Source organism: Arachis hypogaea, chromosome 6, assembly GCF_003086295.3.
Source record: "Arachis hypogaea cultivar Tifrunner chromosome 6, arahy.Tifrunner.gnm2.J5K5, whole genome shotgun sequence".
NCBI lineage: Eukaryota > Viridiplantae > Streptophyta > Magnoliopsida > Fabales > Fabaceae > Arachis > Arachis hypogaea.
Genome location: NC_092041.1, coordinates 6,794,817 through 6,820,280, shown reverse-complemented (window position 1 = coordinate 6,820,280; position 25,464 = coordinate 6,794,817). Strand labels below are relative to the sequence as shown.

At 31.7% G+C, this 25,464-nt stretch overlaps 2 protein-coding genes and 1 non-coding gene across 11 annotated transcripts; 2 read left to right on the top strand and 1 right to left on the bottom strand.

Annotated features, from left to right (window-relative positions):
- The first annotated feature begins 5,713 nt into the window (after positions 1–5,713).
- Positions 5,714–7,414, top strand: LOC112695672 (probable pectinesterase/pectinesterase inhibitor). Its single transcript, XM_025748108.2, has one exon. The coding sequence runs from the start codon at positions 5,714–5,716 to the stop codon at positions 7,412–7,414; it is 1,701 nt and encodes a 566-aa protein (XP_025603893.1).
- Positions 7,415–9,002: 1,588 nt separating this feature from the next.
- LOC112695674 (peptide chain release factor 1, mitochondrial) lies at positions 9,003–11,867 on the top strand. Its single transcript, XM_025748109.3, has 10 exons — positions 9,003–9,234; positions 9,365–9,465; positions 9,576–9,674; positions 9,774–10,006; positions 10,091–10,169; positions 10,296–10,370; positions 10,467–10,544; positions 10,731–10,889; positions 11,276–11,371; positions 11,463–11,867. Exons 1-10 carry the CDS (start codon positions 9,105–9,107, stop codon positions 11,655–11,657), a joined length of 1,245 nt encoding a protein of 414 aa, XP_025603894.1. The 5' UTR covers positions 9,003–9,104; the 3' UTR covers positions 11,658–11,867.
- Positions 11,868–12,731: 864 nt separating this feature from the next.
- Positions 12,732–24,445, bottom strand: LOC112695670 (uncharacterized). Of its 9 annotated transcripts, XR_011862113.1 has the most exons (8): positions 20,361–24,445; positions 20,169–20,264; positions 16,715–20,077; positions 16,571–16,625; positions 15,565–15,693; positions 15,422–15,436; positions 14,515–15,243; positions 12,732–13,085 (listed from the first exon to the last, which is right to left on the bottom strand). It is a non-coding gene; the product is annotated as an uncharacterized protein (transcript). The 9 variants fall into 9 exon arrangements; XR_011862110.1 differs by having other exon boundaries at positions 15,422–15,693; XR_011862111.1 differs by having other exon boundaries at positions 14,515–15,436.
- Positions 24,446–25,464: the final 1,019 nt, after the last annotated feature.

Genomic DNA, 25,464 nt, shown 5'->3' with positions numbered 1-25,464 from the left:
CTCTTTTTTTTTATTTTTTATTGGTAAAAATTCAATTGCAGTCAATTTTATGTAAAATAATAATTAAAAGTTATTAGATAATTTAATTGATTTGACTAAATTTTTATCTAATCTTTTTCGACTATTAATTTCACGTTAAGTACTTGAATTTTCACCCTTCTCAATTTTTCGCGTTAAACAAATTAAGAAAGAAAAAGAAAAATGGTGGATGACGGGATGAAGTATAATAAGGATTAAGTAATAAAAATATGAGAAGACAAGTTTTTTTTTGCTTTTTACCAACTGATTTTATTGATTTTTAAATAAAATAAAATAATTAATATTAAATAATAATATTTTTCTCACTAATTTATTTTATTTTTAAAAAATTAGGTGATTCAGTTGGTTTAATAATCTTCCATTCAATTATTTTCGGTTCAACCAAAAATCTAAGTTTGATAAATAATTAAATAATGTCATCTTTTGTATTCTTATTGTCTAGTTATAAAATTTCTTCTAATAATATTTTGCGTTTACATTTTAGAATTCTCTAAAAAGAAATTATTTTCAGTCAAATTAAAGAGATAAATACTAAATCAGTAGTACTCGAAAGATTCTGTTACGGACAAAATAGTACCTAACTTTTATTATTGACAAAATAGTCCCTAAACAATTTTAAAATTTGACAAGTATATCTCCGAGTTCGCCGGAACAAATCTCTGACAAACACAATGCTAATATGGCTACCATATATTTGGTGACTTGACAAACCACCCCAAACCTTAATCCATCCTCCCTTCCCATCGCACACTACTCCTTCCTTTCCCTTCCCATCACAACCCCCTTCCCTCCCTCTCTCTCCCCATCACAGCCCTCTCTCCCTCTTTAACACACTCCCCTCCTCTCCCTCCCCAACGCACTTCCCCCTCTCCCTCCCCAATGGTTCCCTTTCATTGGCGCTATCGCCACTAGCGCAAAACGTAAAATGCTGAAGATGCAGGCTTGTCAACGCCATTAAGTTCAGCAATTTCGAGAACAACATATTTTTATAGATATAACCCCTAGGACAAACAGAGAGCTTTAAAGACGTCAACGTTTTGCACGAGAAAATCGCCTGAGAAATGTGAACGATATGGCATTTCATCGAGATACCTAAGTTGCGAACCTTATGCGAGATCGCGTAATTGGCAATTCTTTTGAGGACGTGAGGCACAATGCAACAATGGCGCTCAAAATCGAGGTTGAGGACGGCAGAGGAGGTGTCGCGACAGCAAGAAGGGTGGAGACAGATTTCGTGAAGGTTTTGAAGGTCTAGAAGTGGGAAGAGTGAAGAGTGAGGGTTGGGAGTAAGCTTCTAGAGATTCCTTTAGCGGAACGAGAGGACGCAGGTTTGGACGGCGTGTTTGGCGTTCACAAAGAAGAGCACGTGGAGAAGGACGCAATCGGGTAAGTCGTTGAGTCTGTCTTTAGGATTGTGTTTCAGTGTGCCTTGGTCTTTTGCTGTTGGACGAAAATGGCATATTGTATTTTGAAGAAGACATTGGTGTCGGTTTCTCAGGTGGAGGGAGATCGAAGACGGTGGTGGAAGACTATTATACTGCTATGGTTGGCTATTATTATTAGAGCAAAACACCAATAAAATAAGAACTGGAACAGCAAATCAGTAGAGAGAAGGGGAAACCATTCTTGGCGTGAGAGAGATTAAGGGGAAAACATTTGGGGAGGGAGAGAAGGGCAGTGCATTACAGAGGGAAGGGTTAGTTGGAGGGGGTTTGCCAAGTTCCCAAACCACGGTGGCCACGTTAATATTGTGGTTGCTGGAGATGTGCTCCGATGAGTTCAGGAGTACGCTTGTCAAATTTTAAAATTTTTTAGGAATTATTTTGTCAATAACAAAAGTCAGGTATCATTTTGTTAGTGTCTAAATCTTTCGGGTACCGATTTGGTATTTACCTCAAAATTAAAACTAAAAGAAATTCATTATTATTGTTTACACTAGTAGTGTATGTTACGACTTTAACAGAATAAATTGCATTACGAATTCAAAATTTTTACTCATGCTTGTATAAATTACATCTTTTATGGCTAATATATCGAACTTCTTTAATATTAAATTTAATTAAATTTTATTTTTAATTTTTAAATAAATTTTAATTTTTTTCTTCTATAATTTCAATTTTTTACAACAGAATATTATTTAATTTATTTTTTAATTTTTTTAATAAAAAATAAATTTTTTTAGAATGAAAGTAATGTGGTTAAGAATAAAATTTAAAAAATAAATTTATTTAGAATGAAAATAATGTGATTAAGAGTAATTTATTTAGATACAATTAAAAAATAATTGAATAATTATCTATCGTAAAAACTTGATATTATTAAAGGATAAAATTAAAATTTATTTTAAAATTAAAAATAAAAGTTAACTAAATTTAATATTAAATAATTTTAGTAAAAAAATATAATTTATATTTTATTAAATATTTACTATGCACTTTCTTTTACAAATAAATGTACTAATCATTCTACAAGTATTTCGTGATGAGTAAAATTTTTTAAAGAATAAAATTAAAAAAATACTTAGAATGAAAGTAATATGATTAAGAGTAATTTATTAAAAAATAATTGAATAACTATGTACCGTAAAAAAATGATATTTTTGAAAGATAAAATTAAAAATAAAATTTATTTAAATTAAACATTAAAAAAGTTCAATACATTAGAGTCAAAAATGTTATATTTTATTATATATATATATATATATATATATATATATATATATATATCATACTTATTTTTTTAAAAATTTATATATTAGTCATTCTACAAGTATTTTATGATTATTTAAAAATCTTAAATTCGTAATATAATTTATTCTGATAAATTTTTTATTTTTTATTTTATTTGATTTGATAATTTTTTTAAGAATAATGTATCGTTTTTTGTTTCTAATGTTTTCGTCCTATATGTGTTGTGAAAGCCAACAAAGACTCACTCAGATAAATCTAAATCTAATATGTTTTTAATGTTTAAACTTAAAAATTATTGTGCAATAAAAACAAGAGATGAAAATTGAATTTAAATATTTTAAGTTATAATAAATTATTTGAACCAACTAAATTATTTTTTATTTTTAAAAAAATAATATTAACTTTTTTATAAAAAAATTAAAAGATAAGAACCTGTTATCTTAACTAAACTCCGCCCTGAATCCACCCGTCTTTCAAAGATTCATACATAGAAACATTGAGACCTACATATGGTATCTGCAAAATGCCAAAACAAAGTATATTAACAAAGAAGAACATATGGAAATCTTTTAAAAACATAAAGAATGAAAAATAAGTTTTGGTTCAAAGGTGTTAGCAGAAATAAAAGTCAACACAATTTTAGCTCAAGAATAAAAAGAGAGTTGTGTGCGTAGTACATACAACTCCTATGACCGATTGTATGTTGACAGAGCATGAAAAATTCCTCTGTATTGGTGTTACAAAATTATGGAAGATAAATTAAAAAGTTATAGCCAGCAAAATAAACCATTCACTGTGCTAACTCATCTTCCATAAAAAACACTAGTAGAAATAATTACAAATGAAGTAAAAATCCTAAGGATCTTCTTTTTAACAATACCCGGACAGTTAGCAGACCTTGCCCTATTAGAATATAATTAGAATAAATTAAAATCAATTAGAATTATTTAATATATTTAAATATTTATTATAAAATATTATATTTTTATTATATAAATTTTTTTAACACTTATAAATATTTTTTGATATTATATTATTTTAAGACAATTTAAATACACTCAATAATACACAATTTTTTTTTTCAGTTTAGTCTCCATGTCCATACGGTAAGTTGCAAACGTGGCAATGATTCCAGTACATGCGCCGGCTCCAAGACGCAAACGGATGCAAAATTATTTTATAAATTTCTCTTAAAGAACTAACATGCATGCGCCTTGGTTAAGAAACTTTTAAAAGGACAAAACATGTTCTAATGACGTTTAGATGCGTCATAGAGTGATCTCACGAGAAATGCTGTCATTGTATGGTTTACAGTTTGTTGCCGATAGAGCTACAAAATACCCCTGCATTAGTATTAAGCAATAGTTTCAGGTAGACTGCTATTGACTAAAACATAATGGCAACAGAAAAATAAGATAAATATCGGAACATAAAAGCATACTTGGATGCTTCCTCATAGCTTAAGAACTTCACTATCCAATCTTTTGAGAATTAAATTAACACAAACATCACGATTTTGACCATTAACGCCTATTGTATAAAGTCTTAATACAAGATTGATGTTTTAATGCATTGGAAAAAATATATAAAAACTTTATCTTTTTGGTACTTTTTATTAGATGTTTCTTTTAGCATGTTTTTAACTAGTATGTTCCTCGTTAAAAAGATTCTAATTATAATACTAACTTTTCATTTCTTTTAATCAGAGTCGGACGAAAAGCGTTTCATTTAAAGTTTTACTAAACTAAGTTGAATGATAATGTATAGTTATTACAAAGTATGTACCAAAAGTAATTATCTATTTGTATTTGCAAATTAATAATTATAATTAGAGATAAAGTTTACATGATTCAACAATAAACATTGCATAGGATAACAATATCGAGTACGTAAAATGTTGTTCAATATATAGCCTACATATGTATCATGTATGTATTTGTTTTCATCATTTTATCGTACGAAATCAACATCATATATATCCGCATAGATCCTGTAATATTGTGGATGAATTTATCTGAATTTTCTTTAAATTTATTTTTCACTCCAAACAGTATAAATAAAAAAATTTAAAACAATGCTATATAATATATAAAAACTCATGTATAATTATTTTTATGTAAAATTAATAACTAAAAATTATTAAATAATAATTTTTAGTTATTAATTTTATATAAAAATAACTTCATATAAATTTTAACATAAAATTGATTAATTTTAGTAATATTTTATATTTTAAATACTAAATTTTAATTATAATTTTACATATTGACTAATATTAATAAAAAATTAATTTCCTGACATTTATCAAAGGCTTTTATACACCGTTGATGCACAACTATAAACACATTGTAGAGACATGCTTGAGCTTAATTAAATAACGATAATTAACGATAGTGTTAAGAAATATAATATTTAAAATTATACAATTATTTTAATAATAATTAATAAATATTAAATAAAGTAATTTTTTATTGTCTTTTAAATATTATTAATTAAATAATATCATGTATGTAATTTGTTTTCATCATTTTATCGTACAAAATCTACATCGTATCACATAGATGCTGTAATATTATGTATGAATTTATCTTGATTTCTTCAAATTTAGTTATGAGAGACATGCATGCCTTAATTAACCGTCCCCATTCCTCTTCCGTTAAGAGCTCACACCACATGCACGTACAGATCAAAAGCTTTTGCGAAAGAAAAGGTAAATCTCTAACTGTCTCTGTTTATCATCCTTTTTTTAGTAATATCAATCACTATTTAAACCCCACCCTCCTCCATTCTTCTTCACCACTCTCCATACCCACAACCATTAGGGTAGGAAGGTTCTTCCTTCCCTAGTTTATTTTTAGGATTTTTTTTCTTTTTTCCTTCTCCTCTCGGATATCAGTATCAGTATCTTTACTCAAACTTTCACCGGAGGTTAATTTAAGAAAAAAAAAAAACAAACCAAAAATCAACACATTCCCAACAACAAAATGGCGGGGTCGGGAAAGATTATAGCTGCTGTTGTTTCAATTCTACTTGTAGTAGGAGTTGTTGTTGGTGCCGTGGTGGTTGTGAACAACAACGGCAGCGGCAACAATGGAGGAGAGTTGAAGACGTCGAACAAGGCGGTGAGCGCAGTGTGTCAAAGCGCCGATGATCAGAAGCTCTGCCACGACGTGCTGACACCTGTGAACACATCAAATCCCAAGGACTACATCACGCAGGTGGTGAAATTCTCCACGGAAAGCGTGTTGAAAGCCCTTAACATGAGCGACAGGCTCATGGTGGAGAGCGTCGCCAACGGCACCAGCGACGGAGGCGTCAAGATGGCTCTGGACGACTGCAAAGACCTCTTGCAATCGGCGATCCACGAGCTTGAGGCCTCCGGCGTGTTTGTGAACAGCCAATCGCTTCCGGAAGTGTTCACAAACAGTGCCGAGCTGAAGAACTGGTTGGGCGCCGTGATCGCCTACCAGCAATCTTGCCTTGACGGGTTCGACACCGATGGGGAGAAGCATGTCCAAGGTCAGTTGCAGAGCGAGAGCTTGGATAGCGTGATGAAGCTCACCGCCTTGGCCCTTGATGTTGTCGCCGGTGTCTCTAAGGTTCTGTCTGAGTTAGGGCTCAACTTGACCAACAGGCCCGTTCGTCGCCTCCTTGGGCTTGATCAATATGGTTTCCCAACATGGTTGTACCCTCATGACCGTAAGCTCATCAATGAGGCCAGCCAGGGTTCCATTGTCCCGAACGCTGTTGTTGCCAAGGATGGTAGTGGCCAGTACAAGACTGTTTTGGAAGCCATTAATGCTTACCCCAAGAAACACCAAGGCAGGTGGGTTATCTATGTTAAGGCTGGAATCTACGACGAGTACATCACCGTCGACAAGGCCAAGCGTAACATCTACATGTACGGTGATGGCCCCGCCAAAACCATCATCACCGGTCGCAAGAACTTCGCTGAAGGTGTCAAGACTATGAGGACTGCCACCTTCACCACCGTTGCTGAGGGATTCATTGCTAAGGGTATTGCTTTTGAGAACACCGCCGGTCCAGGTGGACACCAAGCAGTGGCCCTCCGCGTGATGGGTGACCGCTCAGCCTTCTTCGACTGCGCGTTCCGTGGCCACCAAGATACCTTGTACGCCCATGCTCACCGTCAGTTCTATCGCAACTGCGAAATTAGTGGCACCATTGACTTCATCTTCGGCTACGCTTCAACCTACATCCAGAACTCCAAGATCATCGTGAGGAAGCCCAAGGCAAACCAGCAGAACATCATCGTTGCTGACGGTACCGACCAGAAGAACATGCCATCGGGTGTAGTCCTCCATAACTGCCAGATCTTGGCAGAGCCAAGCCTGGAAGCAGAGAACGGGAAGGTGAGAACCTTCTTGGCAAGACCATGGAAGGCGTTCTCGAGGGCAGTGTTCATTGAGAACACCATCGGTGGCTTCATCAACAAGGAGGGTTACATTCCATGGTCAGCAGCTGCCCCTAACACCGAGCACGCATACTTTGGTGAGTTCGGAAACATTGGAGCTGGTGCTGATGCTTCTGGAAGGGTGAAGTGGGCCAAGGGTCTTATCTCCAAGGATGAGGCTTCTCAGTTCACTGTTGACAATTTCCTCCAAGCTAACTCATGGTTGCACGACACTGGTTTTCCTTTTGATGCTAGCTTCACCAAGAACTAAATTTAAATACGTACAATTGTAACTGTATCTAAGACTAGTCATGGTGATAGCTAGATGTATAACCATGAGTGTGAATTGAAACACACCAGCAATTTGTATAACAGTGTTGAAAATTAAAGAGTGGATCATAAATTTGTGGGAAATAGTGTTAAGTCTTGCTCTTTCTTTTCTTAATCATCTTTCTTTCTCCCACGCATCTTCAAGTTCATTACAGTATTACCCTGCGGAAGTTAATTTTATGAGCAATGCTAGGGTGCAGCAATGTTGGTGATTGTTAGCCATCAACTAGCCATCAATAATGATTTGATGGTGTGAGATTAGTGTGAAATTTCATCCAATAGCTCACCTTCCTCTGCTGGTTACATGCTGGCCAAAATTCAATAAAACTGCTGCCCCCTAGACTTTTCCTAATTTTATATATTGTGAATTTGAGTTGATTTTGCATTTCGATTGAGCATCATCAATTCATAACCAAGATCTTCATTGGACAATTTTCTTTATAAAGATTTATATGAAAAATTCAGTGCAATAATTATGAAAATCAGGAAAAAATATTATTCAGATAACTATTTAAAAGAAAATAAAATCAAAACAAAATTAATAATTTTTTTTTCTAAAACATTAATCATTTACAAAAGTTATTATGTTTTTTTTTGCTAGGTGGACATGGAGGGTCAGGGACCCCAAAGCAAAAACAAATAACTAAGAAAAATAGGAGACTATTTTAATCTATCTACTTAATATACTAAAGAAAAAGTCTTGGGGGCAGCAGTTTTGTTGAATTTTGGCCAGCATTTGACCAGTAGAGAAAGGTGAGTCATCGGATGAAATCTCACACCAATCTTACACCATCAAATCATTATTGATGGCTAGTTGATGACTAACAATCACAAAAATTGCTGCCCCCTAGCATTGCTCTATACTAAAGCTAGATTTTTTCTAAACTAATGGAAATGACGTGTTTATTTCTCATGAATCCATTTCTTCGCAAAAATAAATGTACTATTTGTTATTCTAATTTTATTTTATAAAAATATCTTTATTATAATTATACTATAATTAGCATTTAAATAATAATGCATAATTATACTAATTTAGAAAAATATCTTTATTATAGACTTATAGTTATATAAAATTAATATTTAATACATTATTAAATTATTTATCAATTATCAATAAAAATATTTTTAATAATAATAATAATAATAATAATAATAATAATAATCAATTTATATTTCTATATATAAATTTATTTTAAAAAATATTTTTATTATAATTATATTATAATATTATAATTAATATTTAATAAATAATATATAATTATACTAATTTAAAAAAATATCTTTATACTAATTATATATTTATTATAATTTGTTTTGTTGTTGCAAGAGAGGGACTAAAAGCCCATATCCCATTAGGACCACGAACAAAACACAAGGAATGTTATACACAGTTGGAAAGAGGCTGATTAAAGATGAAGAGGTTGATCCAAGAATTGTGTTTATGTTGGCTCTTATGGGCTTAACGTAGCCCATTACCCAAAAATTAATCGGATCTCCATTAACAAGAGTGCGGCGGACTGGCAGTCAGAGCAACCTAACCGCGAAATTGGCGGCCCGTGAACTCTTCTCAATACTCTGATTATTTACAGTGAAGCTTTGGGAATTTGGAAAAGAGAAAGGAATCGACTATGAGAACTCTTGCAAAATTTATTTGTCGTTCTCTTTGTATCTTGCCCAGGCACTTCCAATCAACTCCGCCATTCCCACACCCAATATTCCACCCTCGAATTCCATTTTTCCTACGTTTTTACTCAGCCGGTACCTCATTCCATTATTTTCTTCTTTATTTAAAATTCCTTGTATTAATTTCTTGACGATGGATAGTTAGAGTCTGTGAAATTCATTTATAGCTAGAAGATTGATCGCATTTGAATTTATTCGTTATCAGAAGTGCAACCTCAACTATCTACGGAGCTCTTGGGCATAATGGAACAGAGACTGTCTGCTATTGAGTACAGGTCTGCCACTCTCAACAATCTTCTCAATCAGGTAATGCAATGCCTTCTTTCATTTATCTTGTTTCTTCACAATTTCTAAGTTTAAATCTCACTCTTCATGCGCTATCTTATGTTTTAATTTTTCTTGTTATTTGAAGACAGCCCGAAATACCACCATCAGAATACGCAAGAGCAAATAAGGAGCTTCGGAAGCTGAGCAGTTCGTTACACCTTATTAACGAGTTGAGGGCTAAACAGAAGGTATTGAACTCTCTTCATCATGTTTCTTTCAATAAAAAGTAATGTTTTGTTTTGTTTTGTCTTGCATTAGCTTGTGTTATTTTTTTCTACTGTGTGCAGGAAATTGATGGCTTGAAGTCACTGGTGGCTGAATGTTCCGATGACAAAGACATGCTTAACATGGCGACAGAGGAAATGGGACAGGCCATAGAGGAAGAACGAAGACTGCAACATTTGCTGTTGAAGTCCTTACTTCCTAAGGATGATGCTGATGAAAGGGACTGCATTTTGGAGGTCAGAGCAGGCACTGGTGGGGAGGAGGCTTCTTTGTTTGCAATGGACATTTTCAAAATGTAAGGTTGCATTTGTGTTATCGAAATCAAATGGAAACTATTATTACAGTTTTCTAAAAAGTGATATTGTCTAACATAATACAGGTACGAAAAGTATGCTCACAAGAATGGCTGGAAATTTGTAGTAGTAGATATTGCTCAATCAGATTTTAAAGGATACAAGGTACATATTTTATACATTTTGTTTTTGTATGATCTGATTTCTGTGCTTTCCTCAAGTTCTTGATATAATAGAACTGCATTTCACCCTGCATCTGATGGATTTCTTGATTGAACTTCACTTTCTCAGGAAGCTAGTGCAGCAATTGCTGGAGATGGTGCTTTTGGGAAACTAAAATTTGAAAGTGGAATACATAGAGTACAGGTTTTGGCTACAACCTTTTACCATCCATGAACAAATCTACTTTCTATCATTTGCTGACTTCTTTCTTTTTTTTTTTAAAAAAAAAAAACATAAAAGAGAGTTCCTGTGACAGAAAAATTAGGACGAGTTCATACCAGTGCTGTTTCTGTCGCAATCCTCCCTCAGGCTGACGAGGTAATTAAATAATTAATAGCTTATAAAAAATGAGCACTTTTTATTTAAGTATGTGAAGTAGTAGTTTTAACATTTTGTTCCCTGGGCATAATTCAAAGGGAAAGGGTATCCTATAATTTATGTACAGTCTAGTATGAGACAATATGATATGTTACTACTTGTCTTCGCTTTTGTGCCGATATGCAGGTTGATGTTCAATTGAAGAATGAAGACTTAAAAATTGATACCTACAGATCTGGTGGTTCGGGTGGTCAGCATGCAAATACAACAAACAGTGCTGTTAGAATAACTCACATTCCGACTGGGATTACAGTTGCTATACAAGATGAGCGCTCTCAACATCAAGTAAGTATTTTCAAAAGATTGGGTATAATTTTCATTTGAATGATTTTAACAGGAAATGTGTTCCATCAGTTAAGGTATCTCAAATTTGATGCACAGCTTGTATTCCTTGGCTATTTTTTTTGTTTAGAGAAAGCAACTTTGCAGTATTGATAGTTTGATACATTTTATTCTCAATACTTTCTGAGTGCATGGATAGACTTATCAACCTGAAGAAAAGCTAGAAAACATATTGGAAGCTTATTGACTGTTATGTCTTTCTATTTAGTTTGTTGATGAATTCAATATTTTGTTGCTGTGGACATTTCTCGTAATTGTGTGTTTGTGTTGGTCTTTTTTTTTTTTTTTGCTTCTTTACATTGTACATATGTTTCCTTATTTCTGTTTAGAACAAGGCCAAAGCACTTAAAGTACTGTGTGCAAAGCTATTTGAAATGGAAAGGGTCCGAGCTCATAGTACACGATCAAAACTTCGGTCAGAACAGGTAGGAGAGTTTTTTTTGTTGTGAACTGTGTTGAATTGCCTATACCTTAGTTTGCTTTTTGGATTGACTTTGAGTTTCTCAAACTGTAAAGATTGGCAGCGGTGATAGATCTGAACGCATCCGGACATACAACTTTCCTCAAGGTCGTGTCACTGATCATAGAGTTGGTATAACTTATCACTCAATAGATGATGTGATGCAAGGTGAGAATCTTGAGGTATTTATTGATGCTCTTTTATTGCAAGAAGAAATGGATGCAATTGCAACTTTTAGTTCTTCTCAGTAACACCAACTGATGGAACCAAGCGTTACTGATTAGTGACTATTAGTTCGGGGACTCATTTTTGTACTTCCCATGCTGAAAAAGAAAGGTTCTTGTATTTTGAATAAGATATGCTAGATTTAGAGAGAAAAAAAAGTTGAAATTCTGATAGCATAGTATCAAATGATGTGTGTATGATTATTTGATAATATAATTACACGATATATTTGTTCATCTGTGTTTCCCATTTCAGATTATATCCCTGTATTTTTCAACTTTGCTTTTGCACTAAAACTCTTGCCTTTCAAAAGAGCAGAGTATATTTTGACAAAATCCTGTGAGACAAAATCCAATAAAAGGAAAAAGAGTATAGTATGACATAAATTATGAATATGAAAAAAATTGTCATTTTGCTAATATGAAATTGTTTTTAAATAATTAAATCATTTGGTGTCTAATCACCAAAAAAAATCATTTGGTGTCCAATCTTAGAACGTTAAAGCATTTTTAAATTCATAACCACGACAAGTCACTTACTTTTCTTGCAAGAAATAACATTGAACTATGAAAGATCAATGATAAATTGATAACGATAATTAAAAAGTGATAAATAGCTTTGGGTTTGCCTTCTCTGTTCTATCATGGTACAAGTATATTATGTTAGAAAATTATTCCACATATTTATTTTATTTTTTACATCAAATAAACATAAGATAAATGTTAGGAGACTAATATTTTTAATGGTAACACATGAAGAATTGGTTAGTATTAGCTCAAATGTAAGATAAATATAATAAAAAAGATTGATCTATTAACATTTTTTCTAATACAAATCTGTTTACTTATTAAATTGGATGAGAGACTTGTCTTATATATTATTCATGACAGAGAAATGTTCATTATAATACTGTGCGAGACAAAAAGTAAATACACCTTATAATATGGTTTGGCTCAAGGTACTTATTAGTTTATGCTAATTATTACCCCTTTTTTTCTCTTTTCTGTTTGGCTGCTTTACAAGAAACCGAAACCTCAGATTTATTTTGAAGCAGAAGCACTCATGTTGTTCCTAAATGTTCCTTTGTTACTAGTTGCATGTTTGTTTTTTTTTTTTTTTTTTTTGGTCGGTGGATTGGACAACCCCCAATCTAGCTGGCCTAACATTAACATTAACGCAACATTTGGTTTGGACTCGTCTGGTACATAAATTCACCAATTAAATGATGTAGTCGTGTACTAGTTCACAAAATCACAATTCATCTACTTACCTATTCATTGCCAACGTACTGTGAAACTACTCTGATTATGGTCTCTTTATATGATGTGATGATGATGATTCACAAAGTGCAGTTTCCCTTTAGAAATATACAAGAAATGAGAAAAATCCACAGCGACACAATACGAAATTGACTCCACTCCAACATACTTGTTTCCTTCCAATTCAATGTGATCCTGAAATGCTTATTGAAATGCGGTTAGTATCTGTGTCCTGTTGATAATGCAATGTGTAAATGGCAACCTTCATGTTTATGGAACTTGTGTTACATATTATAAAATATATAAAGAATAAACACCCAACGGGACCCTTGTCCATAAAACAAGATATTCCATCAAATTTATACATTTTGTTTTTGTATGATCTGATTTCTGTGCTTTCCTCAGATTCTTCTATGCTCTTATGGTTTTATTTTTGCTAGTTCTATGGAATATCTTGTTGCTTGTTTTCTTATTTTAACTTGATTTATATTTGGCTAATTCAATTGAATATTATATGCTGATTGTTATACAGTTGTAGTGTAATGAGCAATGTTAGATTTGTTTATTTCATAATCTTGTTTAATTAATAAATTCTTGGATTGTTCTTGAATGATTGAATTGTCTTTGTTATTGTTGTAGCCAAGTTGGGTTGGTCTAGTAGTTAGCTCACTAGTCCACTTAAGCAAGTATCGGGAGTTCGAATTCTGTCTTGTGAGTGTAGTAATCCATTGACTAGTAACAAATCCTTAAATGGAACTAGAGAAAAAAGAATGTATATATGAAAATCGTCCCTTAAAATGATTTATTATAGATTTTAATTGTTTATTTTCTAGTGATTTGATTTATTTAATATTTACATTTTTTATTTATGTAAATTAATTTTATGTTGTCAAATTACATATATTTATAATTTTCGAATCGTTTATATTCTGTTTTACAATTCTTTGAATTTCGATTTTATATTAACATTTTGAGTGGAGGTAAAAATTATGAGTTTATTATATCTATCTATTTATAATATTAAAACAATCTAATATCCACTATCCTATAAAAATTTAATATCTTATTGCATTAAAAATTAGGACTACTAAATTTTTGTAGGTTACATGGTATTTTGAACAATTTTAAATATTTTATATCCTATAACAATTTACATAAATTAAAAGTAGAAAAAATTATTTAAAGCAATATGATAATTTTACTTTCAATTGATTTAGTTTAATCGTTTTGAAACAAAGTTATGAGTGGTTGACTTTTTTCTTCCTCTCTAGTCCTTGTTCAAGATTTCTCTTAAAACATTGGTGGTATAAATTCTTTATGTTCTATATAGTGATTAGAAATAAAATACTTACAATGATTGTTTTTAGGTCTATTTATTTTAGAAGTCATTATAATTTTATTTAATTTTTAATTAAGTCTTTTTTATTTTAATTTTTAAAACAATTAAGTTTTATAATTTAATCAAGAAAAAGATTTTTTTGGACATATTGCACACATCACAATTGATCCAACTCTCAAACCAAATTCTAACATCATTTACTTCTATCCAACACACACTACCCGCATTTAAGGCCATAAACTACAAATTGAAGCAGAAAGAGCAATGAAGGAAAAGGTGGGTTACCTACTCCTGCTTCTTCTCACACAAAATACATGTTCCTTCACCTTGGCTTATGATTCCCTTCTTTATTATTTTGTCTTTTATATTCAACCCATTTGTTATTACAAATCACACGAGCATTTCAATTCTAAGTGCCACCAAACTCTCTTCATATATCATCAAAGATATGCTTCATAGTTGGCTCTCCATATATCTTTCCTTCTGCTACATTGGTGAATGATTGTCCCTGTTACTTGCACATAAAAATACGCTATCTAAAATGTTATTTAACTCTTTTATTTGTGCTCTCTCCCTCCATACCCATGATGAACCGATCCGCACCTCACAATCATATATATTGCTATTCTTCTGATTTGAAACCGTAAATAGCCTTGGATATTTATCTTGTAGTTACACATTCCCTGCCCACCTATCTTTTCAAAACCTCATTTCTTTACCATTTCCAACACATTTTCTCCATCCCTCGTTGCATATTTTCCTGTACAACTCATTCTTCTTTGCAAGACTCATAATCTCCTTCCATGGACCATTGGATCCTTTATCATTATGCTCTTCAACCGGCAAGAGCTATCCTAAAAGATCCAAGGATTTTGCTTCTAGATGAAGCCACAAGTGCACTTGATGCAGAATCTGAAAGAATAGTGCAAGAGGCCCTAGACAGGATCATGATCAACAGAACTACTGTTATTGTAGCTCATCGCCTAAGCACCGTGAGGAATGCAGACATGATTGCTGTAATTCATAGAGGGAAAATGGTTGAAAAAGGTACAGAGCATGCAAAGATAAGACATGGATTCTCTCATCATGATAGAAAAGTTCATTGTTGTTTATATAGATGTTTTATAACTGACTTCATGTTTATAAACCAAGAACACATGTTGAATTAGTAAAGGATCCCCAAGGAGCTTACTCTCAGCTCATACGTCTGCAAGAGGTAAGAGAGGATTCATAAAAGAATGTAGATAATCAAAACAAATCTGAACTCTCAAGAAGTCAAAGGTGGTCATTTCAAAGATCAGAATCATCTGTTGGTAGGGACTTCGTTCGGCTTACCTACAAGACATCCTTGATCCTGAAGTTGAAACTCCAAGAGAAGAGGATGTACCATCACAAGAGGTTCAACTATGGTGGCTTTTTTCCCAAACAAACCAGAGATTCCAGTGCTTCTTATCGGATATATAGCTGCCACAGAAAATGGTGCTATATTGCCAGTGTTTGGTTTGTTGCTTGTGCCATCAAAACATTTTATGAACCATTCAATGAGTTAAAGAAGGACTCAAGGTTTTGGGCACTAATGTTTGTGACCCTTGGACTAGCATCTTTAATTGCTCTTATAGCAAGAGGATACTTTTTCTCTGTGGCTGGCTATAAGCTAATCCAGCGCATTAGGTTGCTATGTTTTGAGAAGGTGATCAACATGGAGGTTTCATGGTTTGATGAGGCTGATCATTCGAGTGGCGCTCTCGACAGATGCTACATCTGTTCGCGCTCTTGTTGGGGATGCATTAGGACTACTAGTTCAAAATATTGCAATAGCATGTACAAGCTTGATCATTGCTTTCGTTGCAAGCTGGCAATTGGCGTTGATCATTGTTGTCATAGCACCTTTTGTTGGATTGAATGGATATGTTCAAATGAAGTTCTTGAAAGGCTTCAGTTCAGATGCAAAGGTGAGACTTTTTCCATCTCAATACTTTGCTATGCAAGTAGTTGAGTCCTAATGCATCCCAACAAGGGCGGGGCGCAAACAGATGTAGCACTCGAATGCTCAGCCTTATCAAACCATGAAACCTCCATGTTGATTACCTTCTCAAAATATAGCAATTAATCTAATGCACTGGACTAGCTTATGACCAGCCACAGAGAAAAAGTATCCTCTTGCTATAAGAGCAATTAAAGATGCAAGTCCAAGGGTCACAAACATTAGTGCCCAAAACCTCGAGTTCTTTTTTAACCCATTGAATGGTTCATAAAATGTTTTATTGTTGAATAACTCATATATAAGTATATAACTTTATTGAGTTAAGAAAAATCAGTGACTTTATTATGGGGTACTTACGAAGGAATGCTGCAACACCTATGTCTAGTGCCAAGTACACAAATTTCAGACTGATCTGCAATTTTGATCAGCATAATTAAATATTATTTTGGTTCTTCACAATTACATACACATTAAGCTGAATATTAGTTTCCTGGGGTTTACCTTGGAAATTTGGTTGACAATATCTTGGCTGTACAGGTTATCAGCGAAGACGTGGCCATCTGGCCAAAGATTAGTGTCATGAGAGGCATTCCCATACCATTTCCAATGGCCGCAATGGTCCCAACAATCATCAACAAGATGTCAGTGGACTCTGCAAAGTGCAAACGAGAACAGCCTGAAGTATGGAACTGTCTCATGGCCCATCTTAGATCACTGTCTAGTACACTCAAATTCTATGTTATGTAACACTGCTACAAAATAACAAAATTAATGAAGCAGTGTAAGGTTGAAACAGAACCAAACAACTCAGTTAGAAAAATTCTTGTCATGTATATATTAACGTTTTATAGCAGATTAATGAAGGTAGTATAATTTTGCACAAAAACAGAAACACACTCTTGGGTTGGTTATCCCGGTAAAGACCAACCAACTATAACTTTGCAGAGAAACAAAACACACTCTTGGGTTGGTTATATAAATATTTTTAAAATTGGTTATAAATATGAAAATAAATAAATAATTTTATAGATAGAAAATTATAAATATAACTACTGTTGAAGCTAAATTTTATTGTTTTTGAATATTAGTTTTTTATCTTAAAATTGTATTTTTTTATTTTTCATTATTACAGTTATAGAAAAATTAAAATATAGTATTTCATAAAAAACTTTATTATCCTAACAAAATAACGTTTGATTATTCTACTTAAAATTGCTTCTGTTGTTGATGAGGTGCCGGACGAGGTGCCGCCCTTAACAAGGGATGTCGATGCTTAAGTTAGCAAGGAACCTCTTAGGGTTTGCTACTAACCAATGGGTTGCTGCACACACAAGGCGGAATTCGAACTCTCGACACTTATTTAAATAGACTAGTGAGCTAACCACTAAATCAACCCAACTTCGCTACAACAATAACAAAGACAATTCGATCATTCAAGAACAATCCAAGAATTTATTAATTAAACAAGATGATGAAATAAACAAATCTAACATAGCTCATTACACTATAACTGTATAACAATCAGCATATAATATTCAATTAAATTAGCCAAATATAAAAGTTAAAATAAGAAAACAAGCAACAAGATATTCCATAGAACTAGCAAAAATAAAGCGATAAGAGCATAGAAGAATCTGAGGAAAGCACAGAAATCAGATCATACAAAAACAAAATGTATAAAATTGATGGAATATCTTGTTCTATAGACAGGGGCCGGGTTGGTTGGGTGTTTATTCTTTATATATTTTATAATTTGTAACACAAGTTCCATAAACATGAAGGTTGCCATTTACACATTGTATATCAACAGGACACAGATACTAACCGCATTTCAATAAGCATTTCAGGATCACATTGAATTGGAAGGAAACAAGTATGTTGGAGTGGATTTTTCTCATTTCTTGTATATTTCTAAAGGGAAACTGCACTATGTGAATCATCATCATCACATCATATAAAGAGACCATAATCAGAGTAGAATTGTGATTTTGTGAACTAGTACACGACTACATCATTTAATTGGTGAATTTATGTACCAGACGAGTCCAACCCAAATGTTACGTTAATGTTAATGTTAATGTTAGGCCAGATTGGGCCGAAATATCATGCTTTTCAATAAACTTTGCAGTGTATGGATTGAACACAAATACAAACATGCAACTAGTAACAAAGGAACATTTAGGAACAACATGAGTTCTTCTGCTTCAAAAGAAATCTGAAAGTTTCGGTTTCTTGTGAAGCAGCCAAATAGAAAAGAGGAAAAAAAGGGCTAATAACTAGCATAAACTAATGAATAATATATAGAGTAAAGTTAGGGAACCAAAAGCATATCAGTCAAAACCCAGCCAAATACCTTTGGATGAATTTAAAATTTTTATGAGTTAATATATATGGATGTTTCTTCTACTAAGTATCAGAATGTTTCTTTTTCATATTAAATGGATGTTCTTTTATATATTTTTCGAATTTGTGATTGTTGGAGGTGAATAGGTTAATGTGAGAGAAAAGAGGAAGGTTTTTATAAGTTTTAGTTAGATTTACTTAATCAATTTAAATTTTTTTAAATTTTAAATTTAAAAAATTTAAAATTAATTAATTATTAATATAAATTAATGTAATTTTGTTTAGTTTTTGGCTAATAAGTTTTTGGTTCCTTATACTTTTTCTAATATATAAGACAAGTCTCTCATTCAATTTAATAAGTAAACAGATTTGTATTAGGAAAAATGTTAATAGATCAATTTTTTTAAGGAAAAGTCTAGGGGGCCAGCAATTTTTGTGATTGTTAGCCATCAACTAGCCATCAATGATGATTTGATGGTGTGAGATTGGTGTGAGATTTCATCCAATGGCTCACCTTCCTCTGCTGGTTACATGCTGGCCAAAATTCAATAAAACTGCTGGTTACATTTGAGCTCATACCAACCAATTCTTCATGTTTTACCATTAAAAATATTAGTCTCCTAACATTTATGTTATGTTAATTTGATGTATGAAATAAAAAAAAAATGTGTAATATTTTTCTAACATAATATACTTGTACCATGGTAGAGCAGAGAAGGCAAACCTAAAGCTATTTATCACTTTTTAATTATCGTTATCAATTTATCATTGATCTTTCATAGTTCAACGTTATGTCTTGCAAGAAAAGTAAGTAAGTGACTTGTCGTGGTTATGAATTTAAAAACGCTTTAACGTCCTAAGATTGGACACCAAATGATTTTTTTTGGTGACTAGACACCAAATGAGTTAATTATTTAAAAACATTTTCATATTAGCAAAATGATTTAATTTTTTGCATATTCTTAATTTATGTCATACTATGCTCTTTTTCCTTTATTGGATTTTGTCTCACAGGATTTTGTCAAAATATACTCTGTTCTTTTGAAAGGCAAGAGTTTTATTAGTGCAAAAGCAAAGTTGAAAAATAAAAGGTTATAATCTGAAATGGGAAACACAGGTGAACAAATATATCGTGTAATTATATGATCAAATAACCATACGCACATCATTTGATACTATGCTATCAGAAAAAAATTTTTCCCCTCTCTAAATCTAGCATATCTTATTCAAAATACAAGAACCTTTCTTTTTCAGCATGGGAAGTACAAAAATGAGTCCCCGAACTAATAGTCACTAATTAGTAACGCCTGGTTCCATCAGTTGGTGTTACTGAGAAGAACTAAAAGTTGCAATTGCATCCATTTCTTCTTGCAATAAGAGAGCATCAATAAATACCTCAAGATTCTCACCTTGCATCACATCATCTATTGAGTGATAAGTTATACCAACTCTATGATCAGTGACACGGCCTTGAGGAAAGTTGTACGTCCGGATGCGTTCAGATCTATCACCGCTGCCAATCTTTACAGTTTGACAAACTCGAAGTCAATCCAAAAAGCAAACTAAGGTATAGGCAATTCAACACAGTTCACAACAAAAAAAACTCTCCTACCTGTTCTGACCGAAGTTTTGATCGTGTACTATGAGCTCGGACCCCTTCCATTTCAAATAGCTTTGCATACAGTACTTTAAGTGCTTTGGCCTTGTTCTAAACAGAAATAAGGAAACATATGTACAATGTAAAGAAGCAAAAATACAAAAAAAAAATTGCTCAATTTTGATAAGCTATTAATTATTTAATTACCTCGTGAGCCTGAGGGAGGATTGCGACAGAAACAGTACTGGTGTGAACTCATCCTAATTTTTTTCTGTTACAGGAATTCTCTTTGGAAAAGTATACGTTACCAAGAGAGAGTCTGCCAACTATTACCAACACGTGATAAATTATAATTAAATCATGATTAACTTAGATGTGGCTTTATTTAGTAGATGGGTTTCATGTCCAGCCCAACTCAAGTTGGCAGATTTTGGCAGATAAAAAGTTGGTAACGTAGCACTACTGATTCTCTTTTATTTTATTGTTAAACTCTATGTACTCTTTATTGTCCTTATGGGGTATGAGCTTTTAGGTTTTAGCTCTTGCAACAACAAAATAAGTTATTCAAAAAAGAACTGCATTTTGAGGGAGACACACATGTGCATAGTTTCCCTAGATAAGGAGTTAAAGTAAAAAAACTGATGATTTAGCAAAAGTTAATAATGTTTAAAAATGTGGGCACAAGATTCGGTGGTCCAGGAACATTTGGACCACTTAGTGGTCCAAGTAGAAAACATGTTTTTAGAGTTTTTTTATCAATTGCTACATAGTCCTTGAACTAATTTTAATTACAAATCAACCCCATATATTTTATTTAATTATAAAAATAATTTTTTATTTTATAAATTATTATTTTATCAATTATCTATTATATTTATTAACAATCAAATACAAAAATAACAACCAATTATATCCTCCATTCATCCTAATAATTCCAATTGATTAAATAATTAACTTTGATCTCGTTACGTTCGTCCATGGCTTCCAAATCGTGTTTCCTTTAAATTCAATCGATTGGTTTTTCAAAACAATCGATTGAATGATAACTCAATCGATTGGTTTACACTATATCACAAAACAATCGATTGAAAGTTGTAAGGTAGAATGGTAAAAAGCTTATACCAATCGATTGTTTATACTTTCCAATCGAATGTTGTTGTTACTCAATCGATTGAATTCACGAAAACAACATGGATTTGCCAAATACAATCGATTGGAAAGTGATGACATTGAAGTTTTAGCCAAATTCAATCGATTGGTAATGTAATCCAATCGATTGGAAGGTGATGAAGTTGAATGTTTTGCCAATTTCAATCGATTGGTAATGGTACCCAATCGATTGAAATGAAACTGTACACTGAAAATTTATAAATTCACCTTTGCTTCGCATGCTGCAACTAATGCATGTTACATACAAGAAACTAAAAAACACATAAAATAAAAACAGACAATTAATTACATGATTGTTCTATTTTAAATTTAATCTGTTTGTCCTCTGGTTTTGCGCCACTGAAATAAAATCAAGAAAATAATCCATGTTTAAATCAAACACAGGACCAAGATGCTCAACATCCATAATGCCTAATGAAATAAATTATAATGCATGGATCACAATAAAATAGCAATAGTCCAAATAAAGTAGTATCAAATGAGTAATAGCAGAATAAAAGAAAAAACCAAAACCAACATTAACAAAAATATAAATTTGATAATAAAAATAAAAAATTATAAAAAATATTTTATGGTTAATCTTATGTACTCCTTATGTACTTTTGTTATAATTAATTATCATCAATATTAAACTAATAAAAAAACAATCTAAATAACAAGCTCATCCTTTCTCTTCTTTCAGTATTTTGTTTTGGATGTCTTCCTTAAGAATGAATTGAATAATCAAGAGTTTCAAACCATATAATAAAACAAAATTGACATAATAAAACAAAAATTAAACTTGCAAGTAACCAACAACGTAATCAAAGAAGGAATCAAAGCAAGGCGGATGAATTCCTCCTTATACAAGTTCATACCATATAGATATTTGTTAAACACGTACCCTAAATGAGATTTAAACATGGATTATTTTGTTGATTTTATTTCAGTGGCGCAAAACCAGAGGACAAACAGATTAAATTTAAAATAGAACAATCATGTAATTAATTGTCTGTTTTTATTTTATGTGCTTTTTAGTTTCTTGTATGTAACATGCATTAGTTGCAGCATGCGAAGCAAAGGTGAATTTATAAGTTTTCAGTGTACAGTTTCATTTCAATCGATTGGGTACCATTACCAATCGATTGAAATTGGCAAAACATTCAACTTCATCACCTTCCAATCGATTGGATTACATTACAAATCGATTGAAGTTGGCTAAAACTTCAATGTCATCACTTTCCAATCGATTGTATTTGGCAAATCAATGTTATTTTCGTGAATTCAATCGATTGTTTTGAGGCATTCATTCGATTAGAAAGTATAAACAATCGATTGGTATAAACTTTTTACCATTCTACCTTACAACTTTCAATCCATTGTTTTGTGATATAGTGTAAACCAATCGATTGAGTTATCATTCAATCGATTGTTTTGAAAAACCAATCGATTGAATTTCAAGGAAACACGATTTCGAAGCCATGGACGAACGTAACGAGATCAAAGTTAATTATTTAATCAATTGGAATTATTAGGATGAATGGAGGATATAATTGGTTGTTATTTTTGTATTTGATTGTTAATAAATATAATAGATAATTGATAAAATAATAATTTATAAAATAAAAAACTATTTTTATAATTAAATAAAATATATGGGGTTGATTTGTAATTAAAATTTGTTCAAGGACTACGTAGCAATTGATTAAAAAAACTCTAAAAACATGTTTTCTACTTGGACCACTAAGTGGTCCAAAGGTTCCTGGACCACCGAATCCTGTGCCAAAAATGTGTATAGAAAAAATTTTGGTAAACTACCAAAATATCTCTCAACTCAAAGACTTAATAGAAAAAAAAAACGTTTTAAGAATATTTATAAATACAATAAAAATAACAAAATAAAGATATTTATTTTCAAAAGAAAATAACATTGAATTTTAATGTTTTTTTGCAATTATAATTAAAAATAGATATTTTTATCTTTAGAATTTATAATTTTATATACAACAATGTTATTGTACAAAAAAAATGTCATTTATATAAAATATATAATAAAATATAAAATATATATTAAAAATAAATTTTATATATATACTGAGTCAAGAAGGGTCAAAACCTCCCATGATTTCTACATTTTTAATATTTCAACTCCTGATTTACACCATATTTTAACTTTTGATGCTATGGGTATCCTTTGGTAAATAGAGATTGCTTAGTTTGTTCTCTTAAGTATGTGAAGAAAGTACATACTCTTTTTCTTCTTTAGTTTTCTGATCTTACTTTGGGTTTCTTTACCATTTATAACATCCACTTATTAATTGCAGAAGAAATAATTAAAATTCACTCTTTCGTCACAAATTACTTTCTTTATTATGGAACTCAGAGAAATTGTACCTCTTCTAATACGGCTTCAACATTTTTCCGTCTTGTTTTAATATCATGTTTCTTATATTCTACATCGAATGTTGTACCATTTAGGTATTTTGTTGATTTATCCCGCGTAAACAGTGCACTCTTTCTCCATCTGCCTTTTCTTTTCTTCCATCTGCACAGCTAAAATTAAAACGCTGAAAATATTTATTCTGTTATGTAAAAAATTATTGGGATATAAATTTTTTTATAAAATATTGACGGTAATATTTTTTTATAGACTGTACAGTCTATAATATTAGCTTGGAGAAGTAATTTATAAATTGCAAATGGAAAAAAATATTTATAAATTGTATAAGCCACTTGACATAACAGCTTGGAAATATTGAATTGATAAAAGAATTAGGTGATTGAATAATAGAGCAGTAAAAGGTAATTGAATAGAGCAGTTGAAAAGATAAGATTTATAAAATGAAGTAGATTATTGCAGCAATTATTCCACAGGAAAAAGATAAATAAAGAAGGAAAAAGAAAGAGAGAGCCAGGGAAGAGGCAGTGCATGAGCGTAGCCACAATAGATGAGATGATGTATCATGTCTTTATCCATGTATGTATGTATATGTGTGTGTTTCCCTTTTGTAACTCAATGAACAAAATGTGTCTATTGATAGTTCCATTCATGCTCTGCCTGTTCCCAGTCTTTGTCATCTCTTCTCTTTCTTTCTGGCTATTATCTCTTATCTGGTATTTTAGATTATGCAATTATATGTGATGCAATCTTATTCCTTATATAACATTATTATGAATTAATAATTACATATTTATTATAGTACAACATGTACTACTGTATACTATGTCCAATGTTTCTCCTGTACTACTTGTTAAATCTTAATTGTGAAACAAGAAGCTCCAAGGAGATCTCAGTTGTACTACACTACTACTCATCTTTAGGCACAAGAGCACCAAAAATATGCCTATGTACTTGTGTCACTTTCTTGTGCTGCTGAAATGACCATTTGCCACTTGCCAAAACTATTTTGGTTAATAATTATTCATGAATAAAATAGTATGCTTCCTAATAATTTTATTTTCATTTTTTTCCCCTATTAAAAGAAAATGATAGCATTCGTTATGCAACACAAGGGAAAGATCATTTGACAAGATGTAATAGATCAAAATGTTAGAGTTGAATTGAGCATGACAATTTTCCTATTGAATTGTGAGTATTTTTATTAATAGTCTAATTTTAGAGAATAAAAGAATTGAAAATAGTATTTTTGCATGACCATAGAATAAAAAAAACGTCTAACTTAATTGCTCCATCATGTTTACTTAAAGGTGGAAACTCACCTGCAGTCGACTGCAGGTGAAGTTACTTCTGGATCGTTGACATGTTACTGTATGGTTTAAAAAAAATCAATTTATTTTATACAAATGGTTTATTTAAAAAAACCAATTTGAATAGACCAAATAACTACTTTTAAAATAATTTAAATTCTTTCTACGTGTTATTCCTAAATTCCTAACAGATGAATTTGATATGTTCTTTTTCTTCATTCATATTGACCAATTTTTCTTTAAATTTATCTGAACTTTTTTTTTATTTAATTTTTGTCAAATATATGTATACAAATTATTTGAAAAGTAAAATTTAGTATTTTGAGAAAGAAACAAAATTCACGGTTTTTTTTATAAAAATGGCATAAATGATATTATCTGTCCTTTTTTTTGTGTCTCTGTTTCTATTTTCTTGATGAGTTTTGTTTTTTTCCCATAACTTACATTTTCAGTT

Bases quoted from the DNA above. Each gene is read 5' to 3' on its own strand.
- LOC112695672 (XM_025748108.2), top strand. From the start codon at position 5,714: ATGGCGGGGTCGGGAAAGATTATAGCTGCTGTTGTTTCAATTCTACTT.
- LOC112695674 (XM_025748109.3), top strand. From the start codon at position 9,105: ATGAGAACTCTTGCAAAATTTATTTGTCGTTCTCTTTGTATCTTGCCC. The intron at 9,235-9,364 runs GTACCTCATTCC...ATTCGTTATCAG, and splicing joins CCTACGTTTTTACTCAGCCG to AAGTGCAACCTCAACTATCT. The intron at 10,545-10,730 runs GTAATTAAATAA...GCCGATATGCAG, and splicing joins TCCTCCCTCAGGCTGACGAG to GTTGATGTTCAATTGAAGAA.